The sequence below is a fragment of the Tamandua tetradactyla genome, chromosome 3 (assembly GCF_023851605.1).
Source record: "Tamandua tetradactyla isolate mTamTet1 chromosome 3, mTamTet1.pri, whole genome shotgun sequence".
NCBI classification, from domain to species: Eukaryota; Metazoa; Chordata; class Mammalia; order Pilosa; family Myrmecophagidae; genus Tamandua; species Tamandua tetradactyla.
The window spans coordinates 12,707,710-12,732,158 of record NC_135329.1 but is presented as its reverse complement, the minus strand read 5'-3'; the positions used below and the strand labels follow the sequence as shown (position 1 = coordinate 12,732,158).

Here is a 24,449-nt window from a genome sequence, read left to right as displayed (position 1 = left end):
CGGCAGGGCGGGAAAAGGAAACGGGATTCACTGGCCCGGCCGTGCGCGGGGAGCTTCAGGCACAGCCTGAGTGGCGGGCCGCTGAGCTCCTCCAAGGGCTTTCCAGAGTCTTTTTCTTATCGGAGGGAGGATAATCCTTCCCACCCCATCTTACCATGTTTTTCCAGAGGGCGCTGGCGGCGCGGGCGTGGGCCTTGTGGTGGAAGTGGAAACAGTCAGGCGCGAAGAAAGAGCTGTCAGGCAAGCCGTCCTGGGCGCAGGGCGGGAGAGGAGGGCTGGGGTGAGCGAGGCAGCAGGCAGTGCCAACAATCCGCAGGCCCAGCGGTGGGCTCCCTGCAGACCCGCTCAGCTAGAACGCTCGCTTGCTTTACCGAGGTCTTTGGCATATCCACTTTTTCAAAGAATGGCTGCACAACCACCGTGAAATCTTCCCTCGTGTCATACTGCCCACTCTCAACCAGCCGGTGGGTCCCCTCCTGAAAGAGGAAAGGGGGACTAGGTTAGGCAATTCAGATCTCTGCATCTACTGGGACTTTGTACGTTTTCCTTCTCCACCAGAGACTTAAACAGGATCTGATCTTGGAATGAAATCAACCATCAGTGAAATTGTAGGTGATCAGGAACCAGCTAGGTACCTTATCTCTTTTGTGCCTGCTCCCAACCCCTGCTTCAGTTGCATATATTTAACCTACACTGGGAAAAAGGGAAGGGAAGGAAAAACTCAAGTCTATCCTCTTGACCCGCTTTTAAAGGCTGATTAAAAACTCGGTGGGACAGGAGAGATGACTTGGCAAATGGCATTTTGAATATTCCCTACATTTAATCTATTTCTGTCCTCCATTTGCTCAGATAACCATAGGTGAATCAACAGCACCTAATGCATGTTTCTCTCACCTGTGCACCTGTGGGCTTCTTTGAGATGCCCAAATCTATTTTTGAGGGCAACACAGCTGCTACCCTCACAGCTTCCCTTCGGGCTAAGTTCCAGGGAGGCCAGTTACTCCAGTTCTTGCCCCCACTCCCGCCAGACTCTGCTGTTTCACTGCCTGCCCGGGTCGCACCTGTCTGGGGCCAAGCCCCTGGCTGGGCAGGAAAGTCAGGCTTATATACCCGGGAAGATTAGTGCAGACCTTTCCCAGAGTCACTTGGAAAGAATGCCCTTATGCCAGAGAGCCCGCAGCTCAGACCTCTCAGGGCTGCCTCCTCCAGTTTACTCTGATGGGGAGGGAGAGAAGACACCTCTCAAAGGAGGGGAGAAAGGTGCAGAACCACGAACGAGCTGTGTGACTCTGAGCCGCCGCAACCCTCTCTGACCTCTGTCTCCTCATATGCACAGAGAGGATGATCCCAAGGCCTGGACCACCTCTCAAGCCCCTGCCTGTCCTCCTGGTTAGCCTGGGCATCAGCCACATTGGCTCACAGTGGAGCCACATGTCTTTGGAGGACTGAAAGCAGCAGCGTGTCCAGTGCCTGGCACATGGTCAGAGCTCAGCCAATGGCCACGGTTCCCAGCAGGAGAGAGCGACACCAACCATTGCCTTTTCTGGAGGCGGGCAGCAGGACAGCTCTGGGAGAGGTCTGGTGGCCTAGTGTGCCTGCGGCACTAGATTAGGGTCTCAGTGGTCACCAGGTGCAGACCTGGGAACAGCTGGCCGATCTAGAAAGGTCAGGGAAGGCAGCTTTGATGACTATTTTTCATCATTTTGGCTGCTGAACATGTGAATCCTCTCCCTCTGGGTTGAAAACTCCCACAGGATGAGCTGAAAATGACAAAACGCTGCTTTTCCAGCCCCCCTTGCGGCTAGGAGGTGCACATGTGACCAAGGTTTTCCCAATCCACACCCCGGCCTCAGGCATTACGGTGAAAGCTCCTGATGGAAAGTTGAGGGGATAGCACAGAAGCCGTTCTGCTGAGGGGGCCACTGCGTGCAGTTCCTAGAAGCAGCAGGGACAGCCATGTCACGATGTCTTCACTGGACTAGTTCTTTGGCAATGAATTTGATGCCTAGTGCCTTGGCCTTTGACCCCAGCTCTCCAGCTTTCCCAGAGATTTGGTGGACTACCCATTATAATTTAAATAAGTCTGCTTAAATTAGCTAGAAACTGCACAACTGATTGCTGCCTGCACCAAGAACCCAGCGGAAACAGGGTTGCTGTCATGGCTTTTGACCTCCGCTGCCTTCCCTGTCCTGCAGTAGCCCTTGGGCTTGGGCACCCAGGCCTGCTCAGGGTGGAAGGGAGTGGTCTGGGGGCTGAGCGGTGGCACCAGAACATGCTAAATGCAGGTGCCTTTCTCCGAGCCCCTGACACATGTGGCAGGTATGGCTGCCGCCAAGAATTTGCGGGGACGTGGTTCTCTTCCAAGGAGCCCCTGGGTCTGAAGGACAGAGTTGTAGCCCCCCTGCAGGAGCCTTCTCTCTGTCCTCTCGAGCAACTGGATGAAGATTTGGAGGGAAACTCACAGTGGTTAAGGGAGCCAGCTGTCCCAGTAAAAGGGGTGGTGGGAGAAGGAATTAAGACAACCCGTGAGATGCTGGGAGTGATCTGCTGACTCTGGGAGGGGAGGGAGAGCACTGGTCTGAGTGCTCCCGCAGCGAGGTGCTCACCGCCTCCTCTCAGACCTCTCTGGAGGGAGGTCCCCGGCCTCTGCGTCCACGCAGGAGGCTGCAGCTCAGGGTGTCCCAGCTCACAGCTAAGGTGACGCCTCTGATGACCCACAGAGTCAGGGTTTGGGTCTAATCAGATTCACTCGGAATCTCTTCCTATAACAGCACCTTTCTCCGTGGATGGCGGGGACATGTGCTTTATGGGAAGGCCAGGGCACTGAGGTTCACTGAGCTGTGCAACTGAGCAGGGCACCCGCTGCCTCGGCATCTGTAAATCGGTAGGAATCGCCCACCCGGTTGGGCCCAGGACTACCTGAGTGTTCACTCATTTTCTAAACAAGCCACAGGGCACACAGCGGTTCCCCGGCAGGCTCAGCACCCTGGCCTGGCTTACCTGGTACTTTTTATTCACATCAATGAGGTTGCTGAGTTCTGTCGAGTTATCATCAAACTTCAGGACACAGGGACACAGGGACCTGCAGACCAGATGGAAGAGATGCCCCGCCCGAGATCACCGTCACAAATGCAGGATGCAGAGATGGGGTTGGAGACTCGACTTTTCCTAACTTGGAGGCATCAGAAGTCAGTGCTATTGGGGGGCCCGGCTGGCTAACCTGTTGACTGTGCCATATAAACTAAATACCATTTCCAGGACCTGGATTTGCTCTTGAAAATGAAACTGTGGGTGCCACTCACAAGCTGAGTTACTCCGTGGCTGTCCGAGGCACAGCCCCTTTTAAATAACAACAGCAGCAATGACAATGACAGTGGCTGACGTATCGAAGACTCACGTGCCAAGCATTGTGGTGAGCTTCACAGAAATCAACACACTCAATCCACTCAGGCATTCTAGAAGTCGTATCACCATTATCCCCATCTTAGAGATGAGGACTCAGGGTCAGAGTGACACCGGGTCTCAAGGTGAAGTGGATGCCGAGTGTGGGAGCCTGGACTCGAACCCGAGTCTGCCTGACTCTGAACCTGAGCTCTGCAGGTCAGGGTTAAGCTGCTTCTGTCCAGCCTACAGCTTGGACCCAGCCACCCGCCTGGCACAACTGGGCTTTTGGTCCAGGGGGACGAGGTGATGGTGAGAATGGTTCAGTGTAGACTCAGCAGCTGAGGTGGGCACGGCCACTGAGACCTCGAACACAGGAGAGGCAGGGGGTCCGGTGGCTTGGCCACCTCAGATCTGAGAATGAACCTGGCAAATGCATCCTCCCAAAGGGATGCAGCCAAGATGCCCCTTAATTTCCAAGAGCAAATCTGACCCTTGTGAATTTTTCCGTCGGTCGCTGCTATGCTGGGCTGGGCCAGCAGAGACTCGGCACAGGGTTCAGAGGCCGGGGGTGGGGGGAGCTTGTGAATAACCTCCGGGCTCGGGGTACGGTGGAAGCTTGAACAGAGCTGGGGGGGGGGGGTGGCGGTGGACAAAACCGACCCGGGGAGCCGGTGACCTGGGCTAGCGGCCTGTGGGAGGACTTGCCGGAAGGAAAGCCACGGGAAATGTCAGGCTCAGGATAGGACGCCTTGCTCCCCTGGGTCAGGGAGAGGTAGGATAAACCGGCCCTCTCTGCTTGGCTGGGAAGGCTGGGGGTGGGGCGCGCCCTCTGTTCTCCAGGAAGACTTCCCCTGGGCCCCTCAGACTGAGCACCCACTCCTCTAGCAGTGGATGCCCAGCCTGGAGCACCCAGGCCAGCCAGAGGCTGCCTCTGTCCTGGAGAGGGGTCCCCAGGAGGGGTGGGGATGCTCCTGGCTTGAGCCCTGCCCCCGGGTGCTTTGGGCCTCCCGCACCCACCCCGTGGACTGCAGGGTCTCCCGTGGCTGCCATGACAACAGAAGTCAGGCCAGGATTCTAAATGTAGCTCGCGAGGGCAGGGAGCAGAGGCCTCTGCTGGGATTCTGGAAACCCTGGGACATTCCCCATTAGACCTTTCCAGGTTAAAAAATGGGTGGTCTCAGCACCCCCACCCTCGGGCGTTCTGACTAATCAGAGGCCCTCTCTCTTGGGGCCCAGGGCCTCTGGAGAACAGGGAGAGAAGCTTCCCTCTCACCTGAGGATCAGCCGTGGGCAGTACACCTTCTTCTCCTGGTACAGCTCCCTCAGGTTGATGATCTCCAGGACCGTCACCAGGTTCACAAAGGCCCGAGGAACCTGAGGGAAGGCAGAGCCAGTGCCCAGGAAAAGCCGAGCCCAGGGGAGCCAGTGTCCAGGGGAGCCAGTGCCCAGGGGGAGCCAGGCCCAGGGTAGCCAGTGTCCAGGGGAGCCAGTGCCCAGGGGGAGCCAGGCCCAGGGGAGCCAGTGTCCAGGGGAGCCAGTGCCCAGGGGGAGCCAGGCCCAGGGGAGCCAGCGTCCAGGGGAGCCAGTGCCCAGGGGGAGCCAGGCCCAGGGGAGCCAGCGTCCAGGGGAGCCAGTGCCCAGGGGGAGCCAGGCCCAGGGGAGCCAGTGTCCAGGGGAGCCAGTGCCCAGGGGGAGCCAGGCCCAGGGGAGCCAGTGTCCAGGGGAGCCAGTGCCCAGGGGGAGCCAGGCCCAGGGGAGCCAGGCCCAGGGGAGCCAGTGCCCAGGGGGAGCCAGGCCCAGGGGAGCCAGTATCCAGGGGAGCCAGTGCCCAGGGGGAGCCAGGCCCAGGGGAGCCAGTGCCCAGGGGGAGCCAGGCCCAGGGGAGCCAGTATCCAGGGGAGCCAGTGCCCAGGGGGAGCCAGGCCCAGGGGAGCCAGTGTCCAGGGGAGCCAGTGCCCAGGGGAGCCAGGCCCAGGGGAGCCAGTGCCCAGGGGAGCCAGTGTCCAGGGGAGCCAGTGCCCAGGGGAGCCAGCTGGGTAGCTCTGGACTCTCATCTGGACCCGGGGCTGCCCCTCCTGCGGGAACAGTGGGTCTTCGGCCTTCAGTCTGGCCTCACCCACCTCCCCTAAGTCACCCTTTCCCCCAGGACTGACACCCGAGGCAAAGGTGACCTGCCAAGGGGGCCTCGGCAGGAGACAGGAGCTGCTCCAGGCTGAGTCTGAGGCCCCAGACGGCGGGACGGTGGCCGAGCGCGCAGCCCGCGTACCTCAGCGTGCAGGAGGCCCAGCGCCTTCCCGATGTTGTCTGTGAAGTTCTGGGGGGAGTAGCGGACCTGCGGGGAGGGTGGGGGGGAGTGTCGCTGCAGCATGTCAGCCTGACCCCTACACACTGGGGCCTCTCGGTTTCTCGACTTCCCTCCTTCCTGTATTACCCCCGGAGGGGCAACGCTGACTCAGAGTTTGTCCTCGGGGGGGCCCCCAGGCCCTGTGCCGAGCCCACAGTCCACGGCTGATCATGGCTGTGACCCTCAGGGAAACGCCCTTCTTGGCGGGAAGCTGCGGAAAGCTCTGGATCCGCTGCCCACGCGAGGTAAGGGGCCTCAGCTGGGGCACGCCACTCCTCTGCGTCCCTCTAAAGGGCGTGATGGATCAGATGACCTCTAAAACCCCTCCCAGCGTGGACTGTCACTGGTCCTACGGCCTGAACACTTGACGCCCCTTGACCTGGGCCACCGGGGAGCTGGGGGCAGGGCCGCCCCTCTGGGTGGCACCCACAGGCCACAGCAAGACTCCTAACTCCTGAACTTCTGCTCTACTGGTCCCTTCCTGCTGACAAACGGGCCCATCTTCCAGCTGGCAAGTGTCCTGCTCTGCACAAGCCTTTCTGATGCCCTTCCCCACACCCCACATTCCCACGGCAATCCTGACTTCCAGTTGCTCTCCCCAGAGTGGCTAGAACCACCGCGTGATGTCTTCCTCATCATGTTTGGGTGAGCTGTCGTGTCTGTCTCCCCCGTGGGAGGCGTTCCTTGAAGGCAGAGCCTGTGCCTTGTCTGTCACTGCTCGACCCCTAGCACGGGACCTGGTGTACAATACCCACGCGGCACGTGTGCTCTCCAGCAGGGAAAAGTGTTTCCATCAACAGAAAACACCAGAATTCAAATGGAAAGGCAGTTACGGAAGAGGCAACATATTTAACAAAGGGGTTAATATACTTAATATAAGGAGTTTTTAGAAATCAATAAGAAAAAAATAAATATCTTAGCAGATGGCTATTAGCCATGATGTAGAATTTAACAAAAGTAGAAATTCAAATGGGCATCAAACAAGATTCCTGCCTAATAATCAAATAAATACAAATTTTGAAAATGAGATGCAACTTTCATCTATCAGATTAGCACCTATAAAAGAATGACAGTATTTATGGTCTGCTGGGTGTGGGGAAACAAGCAAAGATGGGCACAAACTTTCTGGGAGCAATCTGGGAATATGTATATTTACATCTACAAAGCATTAAAAATGTGCATGTCCGCTGAAAGATGCTGGGATGGATAGCCGGGTCAAGGTCATACAGTGGGAGGTTAACAATTCTGGAATCTGGATGGTGGGTATATGGATATTTACTATGCAATTGCTTTTATTTCTCCAGATGTCTAGAAACTTTCAGAATAAAGCATTGGGGAAAATGCGCATGGCTTTTCTCCTAAACAAACAAACAAACTCACTTCTTAGAATATATACCAGGGAAACAATTATGGATATATACAAAGTGGTTGTTAATGGTATTATTTAAAAAAATGAAAATTAGAAGTATTTTAAGCTAAGTACTCAATAAAGAGGAATAGTTACTTGAACTATGGCCAATGGACCATATAAAATGCAGCAATATATACGATGAGCTACTATATTGTCTCTAGGAAATTATTTTATGGTGGAATGTTTACTGAGATGGGAGTACCTTCCAATGTGTTGCTAATGGGGAAAAAAAACAAGTCACCAAACAATATTTGCAGCACACTATTTTTAGAAAAGAAAATAAAGAATTTTTTCTGTACTCACAGAAAATGCTAGAGAGAGATTTATCAAAATGTTCACAAGACTATATTGGGTATTTCTGGATCATGTAATTACAGAGAATTTTGTTCTCTCTACTTTCACGTGTTTCCTCTGTGTACTGCTGCTAAAATTCAAAATATAAACAGTTATTGTTATTTTTAAAGTCAACTGAATTGAGTACAGAGGAGGATGCAGATTTGCTTAGCATTGGCAGAAGAGGTGGAGGTAACAGGGAGGTAGGTTCGGGCTCAACACATACAAAAAAACCTAAAAAAGAATTTGATTAAGTAAATCACGGCCGATGGACCATAGAAAATGTTGTCATGTTTATCATGGGCCACTATTCAGCCTCCATTTACTTAATAAGGGCCACCGAGCAAACCCAAGAGCTGCCCATCACGGGGAATATTCAACAGCTGGACTCTGTGGCAGGGGTTCTTGCTGTGGGTGAGCGGATGGGCAGTACGGCCCATGAGGTTTCCTCCAACTCAGAGATTCTGGGGTTCCAGAAAGAAGTGCTATAGCCCTGGGACATTGGTCTCACTCTTGGGCTTCCATCAGCCCAAAACAACTTGGCTTGGCAATTTTGCCTGTCTGCACTGGGAACGCAACCTCCCCAACCACATAACAGCTCAGAGGTGAGGAGAGGAGCTGGCTTACACTCGTAAAGACAGGTGTGATGTTTTAGATCACTGGAATGTTATCTTGGCTTCTACAACACAGGATCCGGTTCCCCTGATTGGAAACCCAATCAGGATCAATCCCCAAACCTGCCCTCCCCATCCTGTTGAAGTGCCCCAGGGATGAATGCCTCCCCAACCCAAGGGTAATCCCAGGCTGGATTCAAGCCAACCAGGAGTCCAGACTCCCAGCCATGTCCTCAGCCCTCCGACCCAGCCACTGGGCCATGGAAGTCCTTCCCTGGGGCTGGGGGATTCTCAAGTTAAGGGCCTGGAGGCTTACCGGGTTATTGCAGAAATCACAGAGGTCATTGCCGCCAATAAACAGGGTGATCAACTTCCAATCTTCCTGAAAATTTATGCTCTGAAATGAATAGGAAACAAGGAAGTAAGTGCCTTAGTCCAAAGCCAAGTCAAGGAAAATGCCAAGTGCTGAACTTTAGAAGCAGTGCTGAATAATTCCCACTGGAGAATTTAGTGCACGTTAGTACTTTCTGTTCTTGGGCTGTTGTTAGGTCCCCAGGTGAAATGGATTTGATGGGTGCTGAACAGTTCAGTTATCTTTTTTTTAGGTGGCATCACTGACTTCCAGGTAATACAAGGAGTCAGAGTTTTCAGATGTCCTGGGTAAGTGGCTACCAATCCCCACCAGGTTTCATTTCTCCCATTTCCAGCACAGCAAGAAGGGATGGGAATGGGGAAGCCAGGTCCTGGTTATGGGGATGGGGAAGCCAGGTCCTGGTTATGGGGATGGGGAAGCCAGGTCCTGGTTATGGGGATGGGGAAGCCAGGTCCTGGTTATGGGGATGGGGAAGCCAGGTCCTGGTTATGGAAATGGGGAAGCCAGGTCCTGGTTATGGGGATGGGGAAGCCAGTTATTAGTTATAGGAAAGAAGTTCCTTTGTTCTAGGATCTTCCAAAATTTGAACTCTAACTTGGTTCAAGGGAGTCTGGGCCATTTTCCATTAAGAGGAAGCTCTCTAAACTCAGCTAGCGGTTGCTAGTTAAAATTTGCCATGAACAAATCAAATCAGAGCCCATGATCTGAACGGATTTTTCCGCCTTTGGCATCTGCCTTCTCCGAGAGGGTCGTGCGGAAGTACTGACGGCACAGGGCTGAGTGGAAGGGGAGCAGCCACACACAGTCAATGGACTGTGGCTCAAAGGCAACAGGCGTCTCAGGGCCTCTTACATGGTCTCAGCCCTACGCAGCTTGGCCTTCTCTGACCTAACTTCCCAAAGAGGGTAGAAGGAAAAAGATGAAAAAAAAAAACCCAGTTATTTTTTTTTAGGCATGAAGGATATCTATACCTAAAAACCTCCTGACAGGAGACTTTGTAGTCCATTAAATTACAAGCAAAAGAACTGATTCCCCTTCCTCCAATTCAGTTATTTTATCCATTATTTTATCAGCTCCAAGAAAATCGGATTTGAGAACCCTGAAGGAGAACCTCATGCTCATCTTTCAGAGCCCAGCTCCAATATCTCCTCCTCAACACCCCTCTCCCCCGGGCCCCCCAGCAGCAGAGCCTGACCCTTTTTCTGTGCCACCACTCTGCACACTTTATAGCACAGTTGGTGGTTTTATCATTTTTATTCTCATGCTGCGGCCCCCTTATAAATTCCTTTAGGGCAGGAACTGAGTTGTGTTCTTCTGTGGGACTCTGGCACCTAGCCCGATCCCCAGCTCATGACAAATATTTGAATAATGGATTGGCTGACCGACTGACTCAATGGATGCAAATCTCTTTTTCAGAGCAGCAGAGGTTCAGGCTTTAGAAATGTCTATTAGACACCTGGCCTGGCTCCCCGGCCTTCCCTGGTGCACAGCTGACCCTCGCCGTCTCCATGGATTTCTCCCGCCCACTCCCTGTTCCGGGAGGGCCCATCCTGAGTGGTCCGAGATGGAGCCTCTCACACACGCACCGTGTCTTGTTTCATCAGATCCACCAGCTTCCTGGCCTGGACAGGTAAGTCCCTGCAAAACACACAGAAGAACTTGCGTGAGGAGCAGGGCTGGGCCGGGGGAGCAGCAGAGAAAGGTCCTGGGTGGGCTTCTTGCAGGGAAATTGGGGTGAAAGCCATGCCCCACAGAGTTCCTGCCCGCTTTGGGCTCTGTGGAGGGCTGGGCAGTGCTCCGGGCTCTGGGAAGGGCAGAGAACCGTGCATTTGCAGGGGTGAGTTTCAAAGCATGATTACTCTCTGATTGGCATATTCGATTATATACTTTTCTCTCTCTTTCAAGCCAGGCTTAAATAGGGCAGACAGCAAGTCTGTGTGTGAGCGTTTCATGCCGGGCACAGGCCCCTCTCCATAGATGCCAAGACCTTAGCCCTTCAGCCTCAGGGTGATTTGGTTGAGGTAGGCACACCTGGTTGATACTTAGTTGCCTCTTGCCAGCTGTGGGAGAAGGACTTAAATGCTCAGTTTAAAGAGATTGCATAGATGGAGATAACCCCACCTCTGTCTCATTAGAGGATCATCAAGAGCAGTGAATAAGATGGACAGAGCAGCCCTATGGAGTAAGAGCCACAACCCATGCCAGACAGTGTGGGGAATCCTGGCTCCACCACTGACCAGCTCTCAAAGTACTCAACCTTGCAAAATCTCCATTTTCTCCTTGGTAAAATGGGGATGGTCAGCATACCTTCTTCACTGAGTTGCTGGGATGACTAAATGAGGTGCTATGTAAAGAAGTTAGAGCAGTGCCAGGCACAGAGCAAGCATCCATTCAATTATTTCTGTTATCACCACCACCACCATCATCATCGTCGTCATCAGTAAAGCCCCTGGCACAGTGCCTGGCAGGAAACATTAGTTGGCATCCTCTTACCCTCCAAACTGTTAGCCCAGCTGGCCTGATCATGGTCACATCAGACTAGGTAACAGATAATGTGGTGGGTCTTTGGGTAAAGAAACCTTGGTTTCCTCATCTGTAAATCTGAAGGTGTCAAGGCAGCTACTCTCTTCACAAATAGAGTTTGGGGAAGATTACTCAGCTTCTCTGAGCCTCAGTTTCTCATTAACATAGCATGGGATTGAGGCCTTTTGCTCTGTCCATCTCACAGAGTTACTGCACAGAATACGAAGGCATGCTGCAGTGTACGTTTGAGGCTGATGATGTAACCAGGAATAAAGCCTTGGGGGTGCCAGGACAGACCACGTAGTTAAGGGGATACGTTTGCTCAGGTCACTTAGCCTCTCTATACTCCAGTTTCTTGATCTGTGACATGGGAATAATAGTCCCCACCTCTTCCCTACCACCCGTGCATGTGCTTGGACAAATGAGATACTTGCATGAAAGAGCCCAAGTCCTCAGGAGAAGCAGGGGCAGAAATCCAGGGTGACATGAGTTACACCCAGCTGTGGTTGCTTTTGTGCTCTCAATTCAAAGGTGTCATTCGTGCATGCCTTCCTGTTCTACTCATGTTCAGAACTACCTCTCCTCTTATACCATCTGCTGACATATGCTTGGAGAAAGCAAAATTATGGAAATATTAAAGTAAGTCAAAACCTGTAAAGAGTAAATCGGAAATGTAGAGCTGTGTTCCAATAGCCAAGTTTCTTGATGATGATTGAACAATGATATAGCTTTCACAATGTGACTCGGTGATTGTGAAAACCTTGTGTCTGATGTTCCTTTTATCTGCCTTGTCAACAGACGAGTAGAACATATGGAATAAAAATAAATAATAGGGGGAACAAATGTTAAAATAAACTTAGTTTGAAATGCTAGTGATAAACGAAAGCGAGGGGTAGGGGGTATGACATGTATAATCTTTTTTCTCTGTTATTGTTTTATTTCTTTTTCTGTTGTCTTTTTATTTCTTTTTCTAAATTGATGCAAATGTTCTAAGAATGATGAATATGCAACTATGTGATGATATTAAGAATTACTGATTATATATGTAGAATGGAATGATATCTTAATGTTTCGTTTGTTTGTTGTTAATTTTTTAAGTAATAAATTAAAAAAAAAAAGTAAATCGGTAGCCTCTTATCCCAATCTGGGCCAAAGAGAAAAAAACTCTAACACATTATAAAACCCATGACTAGGTTTTGCAGGATCCACTACTTTGGAAAGTAGGAAGTCCTCAAAAAACTACAACAAAACTACTAGAGCTAATAAACAAATTCAGCAATCTGGCAGGGTACAAAATCAACATGCAAAAATTAGTACCGTTTCTATGCACTAGTAATCAGCAATCTAGGGAGGAAATCAAGGAAAAATTCCATTTACAATAGCAACTAAAAGAATCAAATATCTAGAAATAAATTTAACCAAGATGAAAAGGACTTGTATACAGAAAACTAAAAAACATTGCTCAAAGAAGACCTAAATAAATGGAAGGACATTCCATGTTCATGGATTGGAAGATGAGAACGCCATCCAAAATTATTTACAGATTCAACCCAATTCCAATCAAAATTCCAACAGCCTACTTTGCAGAAATGGAAAAGCCAATTATCAAATTTATTTAGAAAGGTAAGGGTCCCTGAATAGCTGAAAACATCTTGGAAAAGATTAAGTTGGAGGACTCACACTTCCTGACTTTAAAAATTAATACAAAGCTACCGTGGTCAAATCAGCATGGTATTGATATAAGGATAGATATATATTGGTATAAGGATAGATATATAGGCTGATGGAATCAAATTGAGAGTTCAGAAATACACCCTCATGCTTTTGGCCAATTGTTTTTTGACAAGGCTGCCAAGTCCACTCAATTAGGAAAGAATATTCTCTTCACCAAATGGTGCTGGGAGGACTGGATATATTTACGCAAAAGAACAAAAGAGGATCCCCATATCTTATACCATATTCAAAAAATTAACTCAAAATGGATCAAAGCTCTAAATATAAGATCCAGGACTATAAAACTAGAAGAAAATGCATTTCCGGTAAGTTTTAATATCTACAATATATAAAACAATTCTGAAATAACTCAACAATAAAAAGACAAAAGTACTAACAACGGGCAAAAGACTTGAATAGACATTTTTCCAAAGAGTCTATACGTGGCCAAAAAGAAAAAAAAAAAAAAACACATGAAATGATGCTCAACCTCACTAGTTATTAGGGAAATGCAAATCAAAATCACAATGGCGGGGGGTGCAAGGGTAGTTCAGTGGCAGAATTCCCGCTTGCCATGCAGGAGACCCGGGTTCAATTCCCGACCCATGCTCTTCCCAAAAAACAAAGAAAGAAGCAAGCAAACAAACGAAAAAACAAAAGCAAAAATTCAACAAATGGTGCTGCAATAAGGGGATACTCACATGGAAAAAGAATGAAATGTGACCCCCGCCATACAGCATACAAAGAAAAAAAAATCACAATGAGATATCATTTCACACCCACTAGAATGGTGATGATTAATAACAACAAAAATTACAAGTACTGGAGAGGAGGTGAAAAATAGGAATTCTCATCAATTGTTGGTGGGAATGTAAAATACTGCGGCGGCGGTGGAAGACAGCTTGGCAGTTCCTCAGGAAGCGAAATATAGAATAACCATATGACCCAGCAATTGTTCTACTAGATATATATCCAGAAGAATTGAAACCAGGGAATTGAACAGATTTTGCACATGGATGTTCATAATGGCATTATTCACAATTGCCAAAAGATGGGAGCAACTCAAGTGTCTATCAACCGATTAATTGATTAACAAAATCTGGCATATCCATAAAATAGAATATTATTCAGCTGTAAAAATGAATGATATCCTGACACATGTGACCATGTGGACGATACTTGAGGACATTAGGCTGAGTGAAATAAGCCTGACACAAAAGACAAACATTGTACGATCTCACTGATATTAACTAGTCATAATAAGGAAACTCATAAGATAGAATCTAGGCTATAGGTTACCAGGGGATATACTGGGGTAGAGAATGGGGGCTGATGCTTAGTTTGCACAGAATTTCTATTTAGTTTGATTTTAAAGGTTTGGAAATGGACGGTGGTGATGTGACTGTAATTAACAGTGCTGAACCATGTTTGTGAATGTGGTTGAAAGGGGAAGTTTTGGGTCACGTATGTTACTAGAATAGAAGTTAAAAGGTAAGCGTGGGACTGAGTAACATGGTGAAACCTGTTGTGGGTGATGGGTGGGTTCATAGTACAAGTGTAAGGATGTTCTTTCATGAGTCATAACACATGTGTGACACTATTACAGGGTGTTAACAATACGGTGGCACACAGGAGAAAAGACAGCTAACGTAAACCGTGGACTATAGTTAACAGTACCATTTCAATATTCTTTCACCAATTGTTACAAGGTACCACACTAATGCAAAGTGTCACAATAGGGAGGGATATGGGACAGCTGTATTTTTTACATGACTTTTCTATAAACCTACAACTTCTCTAATTAAAAAATTTTTTCACTAAATGAAAGGAACTAGACACAAAGTACTACATATTGCATGATTCCATCTATATAAAGTGTAAATATAAATAAATCCATAGGATCAGGCAAATAGATAAGCAGTCATGTCAGGCTGGGGAAGGATAGACAGTTTGGGGTTTTTCCTTTTGGAGTGAAAATGTTCTAAAATTGGCGGTGGTGAAGAATGCACAACTCTGCGATCATACTAAAAGCCACTGACTATCCACATTTGCGTGGACTGTATGGTCTGTCACTCTATTTCAATAGAACTGCTTAAAAATAAAAGGGTATTTCTGTTTATTTTTCATAGAGGGGTTGTGGCAGCCACTTGTTCTCTGGCCCAGGGGGAAACCCAAAAGAAGCCCCAGGCTCTGGAATCTTTTAGGGAAACGGAGCTGCAGGACCCAGGAAGGCGGCCCAGCCTGCCGTGCGGAGCCAGCCATTCAGTGTCCACGCTCCGGGCGTCCTGAGGTCCGTGGTCACTAGAAGTTTCCCGGCCAGTCCGGTAGCCCTTGTCTGGTGGCGGGGATCACTGTCCACGACATACGGCTCGTGGGAACTTTTACAGCAGGAAGGCGCTGGAGCCTCGCCACCTCCCTGGGAGAGGAGGGTTCACCCATTTTACAGGTGGGGGCTTGGGGAAGCCAGGAGGAGGCTGGGACTGACCCAGGGCTTCCCTCCCAGGACAGGGGAGCTTCGCATGACTCAGGCTGCCAGAAAAGCCCGTCTGAGGGAGAACGTGACCCGACAAGCAAAGCCTGGACAGTGACGATAACTGGGACTCAGAGTGACTTACGGTCCGCAAGGCCCTCTCACAATCACTGTGCTACAGGACAAGGTTTATAGATGAGACAAAGTCATTTGTTCAGAGACATGACTGGCACCCGAGTCAGTTGTGATCAGTTCCCCGGGGTTGTGGTTGGGTTCAGCTAGCGAGACAGCAAGGGACACCCCCAGGGCAGCCTTTGGCTCTCAGCCCCTCCCCTAGGCCAGGTTGCCCCACCCCAGCCCCGAAGCCAAACCCCTGCTCACTCAGCTCGGTCTCCTGCCACCGCCTGGTTGAAGAAGGCTGTAGGCTGGTTCTCTTTCCCTTTGCCAACCGAGAAGCCTTTCAGGGAAGGGTTGAATTCCCGGAGGATATCTAGAAACACAGGGAAGAGATGGACTTAATTACATCAATTGCAATTGATAAGCTCCAGTGGATGTGGGAGACAAAGCAACGCTCCCACCTCGCTGCCCTCATCTCAGAAGGTTCACTCAGCACTGAAATGAAACGTTCAGCAGGCCTGCCACATGGGTTCGATTCTCAGCCCATCACTCAAACAACAACAACAACAACAAAAAATCGTCAACCATTCAACAACAGGTGCTGCGATAATGGGATATTCACATGGAAAAGAACAAAATGGGACCTTCACCACACAGCACACCAAAAAATGCTCAGCAGGCTAACGCTCTTTCTACATCAGCAGCACACAGTAGATGCTTAATAAATTATTGTTATAAATGTGAGTCTAAGTTAAGTGCTCGTCCCATGCACTTTTCTTTTTTTATAAAAACATAATAACCTTACTGAGATATAATTCATATACCATAAAACTGTACACAGTTCAGTAGTGTTTTAGTATCTTCACAGAGTCAGGCAGCCATCATTACAATCATCTTTAGAACATTTTCATCACCCTTCTGATCCATGAACATGGGATTATCTTTCCATTTATTTAGACCTTCTTTCATTTCTTTCAATGTTGTATAATTTTCGGAGTATAAGTGTTGTATTTCTTTTGTTAAATTTACGCCTAAGGATTTTATTCTTTTAAAAATGCTATTGTAAATGGAATTTCTTTCTTAATTTCACTTTTGGGTTATTCATTGCACGTATATTGAATACAAATAATTTTTGCATATTGGTCCTGGGTCTTTCAATCTTGCTGAGCTTGTTTAATAGTCCTAATAGTTTTTAGTGGACTTCTTAGGATTTTCTATATGCAAGATCTTGTCACCTGCAAATAGAGAGTTTTACTTCTTTGTTCCAAATTATGATGTCTTTTATTCCATTTTCTTGCCTAAGAGTCCTGGCTAGAACCTCCCATTTATGGCTGAATAGAAGTGGCAAGAGCATACATCCTTCTCTTTTCCTGATCTTAGGGGAAATCATTTAGTCTTTCACTATTAAGTATGGTGTTAACTGTGTTTTGTTGTTGTTTTGTAGATATCCTTTATCAGACTGAAGAAGTTTCCTTGCATTCCCAGTTTGCTGAGTGTTTTATCATGAAGGTGTTGGATTTTGTCAGGTGCTTTTTATGTGTCTACTGAGATGATTATCTGGGTTTTATCCTTTATTTAACTGATTTGGTGTATTACTTTGAATGATTTTCAGATGTTAAACTAACCTTGCATTCCTGGCATAAATCCTATTCAGTCATGGTGTATAACCTTTTTTCTATGTTGCTGGATTTTGGTTTACTAGTATTTTGTTGAGGTTTTGTGTGTCTGTGTTCATAAGAACTATTGGTCTCTGGTTTTCTTGTGAGTGTTAATCTGGTTTTGGTATCAGGGTAATACTGGCTTCCTGGAATGATCTGAGAGCTATTCCCTTCTCTTCTATATTTCGGAAGAACTTTTGAAGAATTGGTAGTAAATTTCTTTAAATGTTTGATAGAATTCACTAGTGAAGCCGTCTAGGCCTGTGCTTTTCCTTGTAAGAACTCTTACTGTTACTAATTTAAGCTCCTTCCTTGTTAAAGGCCTATGAAGATTTTCTGTTTCTTCCAAATTCAGTTTCAATAGTTTTTGTCTTTCTAGGAATTTGTCCATTTCATCTAAGTTGTCCAATTTATTGGCACACAGTTGCTCATTGTATTCCCTTATAATCCTTTTTATTTCTGTAAAGTCCCTTCTTTCATTCCCAATTTTAGTAGTTTGTTCTCTCTCTCTCTCTCTCTCCCCCTCTCTTCTTGGTCAGTCTAGCTACAGGTTTGCCAATTGTGCTGAACTTTTCAACCTCACACATGTTTAAGGCCACTGCCCCACTGGATCTATACTTGACTTTTCACTTTCCCATCTTCCCAACTGGGCTGAGAATTCCTGAGATCAGGGAGTGTATATACCCAGATCCTCCCGCAACACTTGATAAATGCTCATGAGCTAAATTAGGAATAAACTAAATTTCAGACAAGCCAGTCATAAAGCCACTGAGAATGGGATCCAGACTAGAACCCTGGCCTCTCGGCTCCAGGCCCTCTCCCCTCTGTCACAATCTCCTACAATGGGGTGGGCATCGGGTGCTGCCAGGGCTTTAGGGCACCCTATCACCCAGCAGTGCACTCTCTAGAACCAAGCACTGATGCAGGGAATATGCAATGCAGATAGACTGGACTTACTTCTTCTTGGGAGACATTATACCCACGGATGGGAATTACTCTGGTTTCTACTCCCTAAAAGAAGGACCTGTGAAACCACCAGAGGTGTTAGAAAATGGAATGGAATGTCCGAGGAGTTCGTAGGTTCCCCATCGAGAGGATTCCAGCACAGGCTCTCCAGCTACTTATCAGGACTATCTTAGCAAAGGACTATACATCAGAGACAGCACAAACTTGCTGATGCCTTCGGTTATTTCTGCCAGGAACATTCCATTCCCTTTCCTTACCTGATTGATTCTAGTTGTTTAACCTCTTTTTTCAGAAAATAGAGTTAGAAGTCTTCTTATTTATTTTCCCCTAAACTTTGTACGTGCTGTAATTATTGGTTCACGCATCCCCGAAGAGATTTTGGTGAAGATATCAGGGCAGGGAAGTTGCCCTATGTCCAACTACCCCAGCACTCAGCACTGAAGTGGATTAAATTGTGCAGGGGATTAAATGGAAGCTCTGTTCTGACTATACATTCTTGCTCATTTTTCTAACACATGCCCATACAGTTATTTCCCTCTGGATTATCTAATCTCTGCAGTCAAAGCTACCTTCACATTTCTACAGCAAGGAAGAGTCTGAACTGATGACGTCCAGTAGCCGGCCTGAGGGTACCAGGGCTGCCCATCTGGGGGGGTGACATTGTCCGATCCCTGTCTATCACTTTGATGAGAGCTTGAATGAGATGGTTTCTAGTCATCTTGTTCACAATGACAGCGTAGGAATTAGGGAGCCCAGCCAGCTGCGGAATATACCGGCAACCTCATGGCCCAGTGAATCACGCTCACCAGGCTTCCTGAAACTCTCAGCATTAGGAGAGCTTATTTATAGCTCTTATGTGTAGATGTAGAAATAAAGAAGACAGGGTGTCCTTGTGGCACAGAGCAGCACCTACTTAAATTCAGCCAGATTTGCACACAGCAAAAGGAGAGCGGGTGTGGTTTGAACTGTGAAGTCTGGCTAGCTCAGGCTGTGTGGAGATTGAGCCACTGCTATCATCAAACTCTTGAGTACTTTTAGAGTTTAAATAATATCTTAGTTTCTAAAGCTATATTACAAACGGATATGTATGAGAAAAGTAAATGAGAATGGGGCCATTGATTCCTTGAAGGCAAAATCATCAGCCAGACGATTTTAAGGGGGAAGAATTCAATTTAAACCTCTGTTGCACTCATACTTACTTTAAGAACAGTGCTGTGACACACAGCTAAGGAGAATAAAAAGACAAGACAAGACCCCTCAGAAAATACAGTCAGGCTTAAAAAAATATTTCCGAACAGGTTATGGGGGAAGTCATTTTAGCAACACGTTGAGCCCCAATGAGCCTGTCTGCACAGCCTTAGAGACAGTGCTGCCCACGACTGCTGCGGCTGCAGTGTTTCACAAAGCTGCATACACCTGCCCAGCACCTTTGTACACGCAGTGCCCCCGCAGCCTGCACCCAGCTCCCTCCAGCATGGGGGCTCTGCTGCGCTGCCCCTTGAATCGTTTCCTAAATGACTTGCATTAAAATTTGGTCTGGGCTCTCTTTCCCTTCTTACCCTCTTCCTTCCCCGGACAGATATGATTTCTCTTATTTAAAACACACACACACACACACACACACACACACACACACACACACACACACACACACACAAACACCCCACCTCCCACATCTCATACCCCACACACAAACAAAAAGCATCCCGAGGCTTTAAGCTTGCTTAGGAAGCAGAGCAAGGGCGACAGGCTGGGGACGCAGCGCCCCCTGCTGGGCCTGGCGAGCTCCTGCCACCAGGGAAGCCGCCTCCGGGGGAGACAGGCAAAGCCCCACAGCACACCAAACGCCTCCAGCCCACCCTGAACACACCCCTAAAAAAACCACACTCACTTGCCAGCGTGGTGACTGTGCCTATGTCCTGGTCTCCGCCAACACTGTTTTATGGGACCAACAGCAAAAAAGGAAGGTTAAAAATGCCAGGGATGCAGAAATGTTTCAGAATCTTTCTTCTCTGTAAGCTCAGTGTTTGCCCTTTCCTCATTATTTCAGTAGAAGTGAGAAACAACCAGAATGCAATAACTCCTCTCCTTACAAACACCTGAACAAAGAAATCCATCAAAGCTTTGTGGCTGATCCTTTTTCCTTTGAACTCTGAGCTTTGGCCCTGGGGCAGGAACCCCCAGAGGCCCCCTGCACCCCTGGCCTCCGCAGGGAACGTGGTCCCTGTTTGCGTGCAGCCCAGCCCACCCCCTGCAGCTGCTGCAGCTGTGTCTTGCAATGATTGGAAACACAGTAAAAACTTTGCTCTGCTCTGATCTTTCCTTTCTTGTTCGGCTGCTTTTAAAGGGTGTCTTGGAGAGAGCAAGCCAGCTCCCAAGCCAATTCGCAGGAGATCAAAGTTAGATGGGTTTCTGGGCATGCAAATATGCAGCATTCCAGATTGTACTGGGCTCCCTGCTTGTCCACGTTTCCTTGCTCTGTGCCAAGCTGGGAGCGGTTCAAAGGCTTTCTAACTGTGGGGCCTGAACTCTGCAGTTTGGCAGAAGGGCAGACGCCTGGGATTCAGTGCTCGGGTTAGAGTCGTTGCCATGCTGGAGATGCCAGATTCCAGGCGGGGGGACCACCAGACCTGCCATCTCACAAGCAGGCCAAACCGGGCATTCAAAGCACAGGGGTAAAGCTCGAGTCCTGCTCGAGCTTGTGAGTCTGCATGATGGGAGAAAGTTCCAGATGAGGATCCAGGAACCATCTGCTCTACTTCTTGCTCTTTCACCATCTGGCTGGGTGACCTTGGAGAGGTCACATTCCCTCTCTGAGCCTTGTTTCCTTGTCTGAAAAAGGGAGACTTTTAGTAAGGATACCAGCTGCCATGTGTACCGACTCAGTGGCGGGCTCATGTCAGGTACTCGGATCCTCGCAGCAGTGCAGGGGCAGTATCATTGTCCCTGGTCTGAAGACCAGCATCAGAGAGGCAAAGTAATCTGCCCAGGGTCACAGACCACAGCTCTGGTTCCAAAGGTCAGGATCTGCCCTTCACCCAGGTCACCACCTCGTTCTGAGGTCCCACGTCACAGAGGGAGAAATGAAACCCGAATGGTTAAGTGGTTTCTCCACACTCCTCCCGCTCAGGGTTCAGCTCCTGTTCTGGGGAATGTCATGCTTTGTGGGAGCTGATCAATGCCTTCCTCCAACTAAACCTAGAAGTATGTCACCGACAAGAACCATGTGGTGCCTGAGCCTTCCTCTGCCCTGCAGCAAAGGCCCACACACCCGCTCACCTCCAGGACAGGCCTCGATACTGGGTGAAGACGTCCAGGATGTCCCTGGGCTTGGACCCAGCCCCGTTACCTGCCTGGGAGGGAACGGGAGGGAAGTGAGTGTCCTGGGCTGCGGCTCCACCCTGTGCTCTCGTCCTGGCCAGGCACGCCTGGGCCCTTCCCAGAATCCAGAGTCAGGAGAGCACCACCCTGTCACCGGGTGCCTGGTGCCACCCGCAGCTTTGCCTCCCCTGAGAGACACATCTGGAGCGGGATCAGGTGCAGCGTGGCTGGCCACAGACCTGTATTGTGGCAGATGCTTTCTACAGGACACATTTCGAGGATCCTTTTTCCTGCTTTTTAAAAGCTGTGAAATAGGGTTCACGGGTGGTTCAGTGGTAGAACGCTCACCCTCCATGCGGGGGACCCAGTATCCGGAATCTCCTGTACCCACCCCTAGGCTGAAGAAATAGCAGGGTCTTTTAAAAGCACAATATGGACATGTCTCTAGGAGCCTGTCTGGGCCAGAGGCATGCCATTTCAGAGCAGGGACGCTCCAGAGGTCGTGCGAGGACCGGCTGCCTGCGCGGCGGGGTGAGGGCTGACCTCCCGGGAAGCAGCAGCTCCCCCGGGCACCCCGAGCTGCCGTGCTGACCCTCGATGCGTGCTCGCCCTGAGCGCATCTCCACAGAGGCTGCGGGGTCCCGGGAGGCGAGACCAGGCCGTGCCAACGGGAAGTGGGCTAACGGAGGACAGGGTGACGTCTGCCCATTCTTCCCCGAAGGAGGTGAGCAGTGGGGCCTTTGGGGTGAAGGACATGGGGGGGTCAGGTGAACCCCTACAGTACAGGGATAGGATTCTGTCCTGGGATAGGACCCCAGGATCCCTGCATTCCAACCTGGCTCCAGCGCTTACGAGCTGTGGGTGCTGGGGCACCCACTTCACTCCCCCCACCCCCGCCCGCTGCCTTCTGTATGGGTTATGTGTAAGGGAAGCCAGACTCCCCAGGACTGTGTCGTGAGGATGCTGGGTGAGGCGGCATAAATGTAGACAGGCCGTTTATGGGTATTTGGGGAGCATTCCGCCGAGGGCCTTGCATTCTAGTGACCCCAAGAATAGCAGCTGGACTCACCTACAGTGAGTCACTACTGAACAGGAGCTCGTGTCTGCGAGCCTCTGGGACCCACATCTGGGCACTCTAAGGGCCTTACTTAGCTCTTTGTGGGGGTCAGTCACAATGGTGGGCTCGGACCATCTTTAGCTCTCCCTCCTCTTCCACTGAACCCCACTCTCATCCTCCCCCATTAGTGCTTGTCCCATCTCATCATCTCTTCCATCCTTTCCTTGGTATCTCCTTATGGTAACACAAGACAAACCAAAGCCCTGCATCTTTGGAGGTGCCCTACACGTGGTCAGGAGACTGGCCCCACCCTGGCCCCACCGCTGACAGGCTGTGTCATTTGAGGTGCCACTTCTGCCACCAGCGCTCCCCCTGGGGCCCTCCACTCTGTCCCCATATTGGGAGAGGAAAGACAAGGCTCCCATGGAGGTGGGAAACTAGGATGGGCAAGAAATGCTACCGGATTCCAGGATGGGCAGGCGGGACAGAAAGGACACGGGGGTCACGTCTGGATGGCAAAGTTTCAGAGCTAGGAGTGAAAGGTTCTCCTTCCATGTCTCCATGTTAATCAAGAGCTTCTCTCCTGTCCCTTCTGCCTAAAAGCCAGAGACACTTACCGTGAGGGAGTCACCCAGCGCTCCGATGACCTTGATGTCAGCTGGCTTCAGCCTATGAACTGAGAAGAAAAGCAGGAGTGAATGGAGGATCCGGGGTCCAAGAAAGCTCCGGACCTATCCCTTCTGGAAACAACTGAAGATCTTCCAGAAAAATAGAAAGTCAGTTGTCAACAGCAATTCAGCTTGTACAAAGGTATTAAAAATCCATCTTTGCCCCAAAGACTCAGCAGTCCCAGCTGCGGTGCCTGCCTGCAGGTCCCCCACTCACGCAGCTGGGGGTGCTGCAGGGGGGCAGAGCTGGAAGTGAGCCTGGCCTTACGAGGGGACTCATCTGCTGGCATTCGGCGGAACCCTTGGCAATGAGACTTGGGAATAAGGAAGGGATTGCGGTGGGGATGCAACCAACGCTTAATCACAATCTATTCCAGGATTATGATATTTGGGATAAAGTAATATACAATCCTATTAAAAACAACAACAACAAATGAATTCAGATTCTCTGGTGCTTTTCTACCACCGAGTCTGTTTATCTCTTGAGTTTCAGTGTGCTTGTGACGTGGCTGAGCACCTCTTCACCCAAATACCAAATGTGCTGGATGCCCAGCAGCAGGCTGGGTGCTCTCGGGACTGCGTGGCGGACCAGACATACAGAATGCCTTCAAGAAGCTTCCAGGCTAAGGAGGCAAAAAAGAAACAGCCATAGTTATATCGCAACATACAGAGTGTTAAACACTCTGAGAGGAATAAAAGGATACCAAGTTCTGGAGCCTGGGATGGTTTGCAACAGGCTTCATGGAGAAGGTAGCCTCTGAGCTAAGCCTTAGCAGAGGAGAGGAGGATGGGGGAAAGCAAGGCAGGGCAGGCAAAGGGAAAGTGCCAAAAGAGGGTCAATGCATGGAGAAGCAGGTAGCGATCATACAGAACAGCTTGTTGTACAGTTTGGCTTAAGTGAAGGGTATGTGAACGAGATTAACAAAAACTAATACTGAAAAGGTAGGTAGGAGCCACGGGCCTTTTAGAACTAGCAAACCTGTTAGGGCATTCACGTGAATATTGCTACATATATAGTTACTGACATGTAAATACTTATCCTATCCTTATGTGCATCTTTATACATATGAGCTTGCATCCAAGTTCACGACCACTCCTAAGATTCCTTATGCCCCTCAGATCTTCAGCTCACCTCCCACTCTCCCCAGTTCTCCCTCCCATGTTACTCTGACTTCTCCCTGGCCCCTCTCCCCACCCTGATGCGCCTTCCATGGTCTCTAATGATGCCATGATCTCCTAAATTGCCAAAATAACTTCTGAACCTGTGAAGAAGCCCAAAGTTTGCACCAGGATTGGCCTAGGGGAAGAAGCTCATGATACCAGTAGGCCTTGTGTTCAGATGGATAACTGAACTTGCCTGCAAGACACTTCCTCAACAGCCCTTCTTTGCCAGAGCTGTCTATAGAAGTGGAGTGAAACAGTGAAACACAGAACGAGATGCTTTTGACACAGTTGGAGTATTGCATCCATTAAAATCTAAATTGTGCTTAAATAGTT

At 49.3% G+C, this 24,449-nt stretch overlaps 1 protein-coding gene across 1 annotated transcript in view; it reads right to left on the bottom strand.

The window, feature by feature from the left end:
• PLB1 (phospholipase B1) overlaps positions 1–24,449 on the bottom strand; it is a 141,490-nt gene that overhangs the window by 53,344 nt on the left and 63,697 nt on the right. The window contains exons 19-29 of the mRNA XM_077152488.1: positions 22,902–22,960; positions 21,186–21,259; positions 19,798–19,841; positions 15,547–15,655; positions 10,046–10,097; positions 8,403–8,483; positions 5,651–5,716; positions 4,658–4,758; positions 3,001–3,082; positions 372–476; positions 155–250 (exon numbers count right to left, since the gene is read on the bottom strand). Coding sequence (XP_077008603.1) covers positions 155–250; positions 372–476; positions 3,001–3,082; positions 4,658–4,758; positions 5,651–5,716; positions 8,403–8,483; positions 10,046–10,097; positions 15,547–15,655; positions 19,798–19,841; positions 21,186–21,259; positions 22,902–22,960 — 869 coding nt within the window. The remainder of the gene's footprint in view (positions 1–154; positions 251–371; positions 477–3,000; positions 3,083–4,657; positions 4,759–5,650; positions 5,717–8,402; positions 8,484–10,045; positions 10,098–15,546; positions 15,656–19,797; positions 19,842–21,185; positions 21,260–22,901; positions 22,961–24,449) is intronic.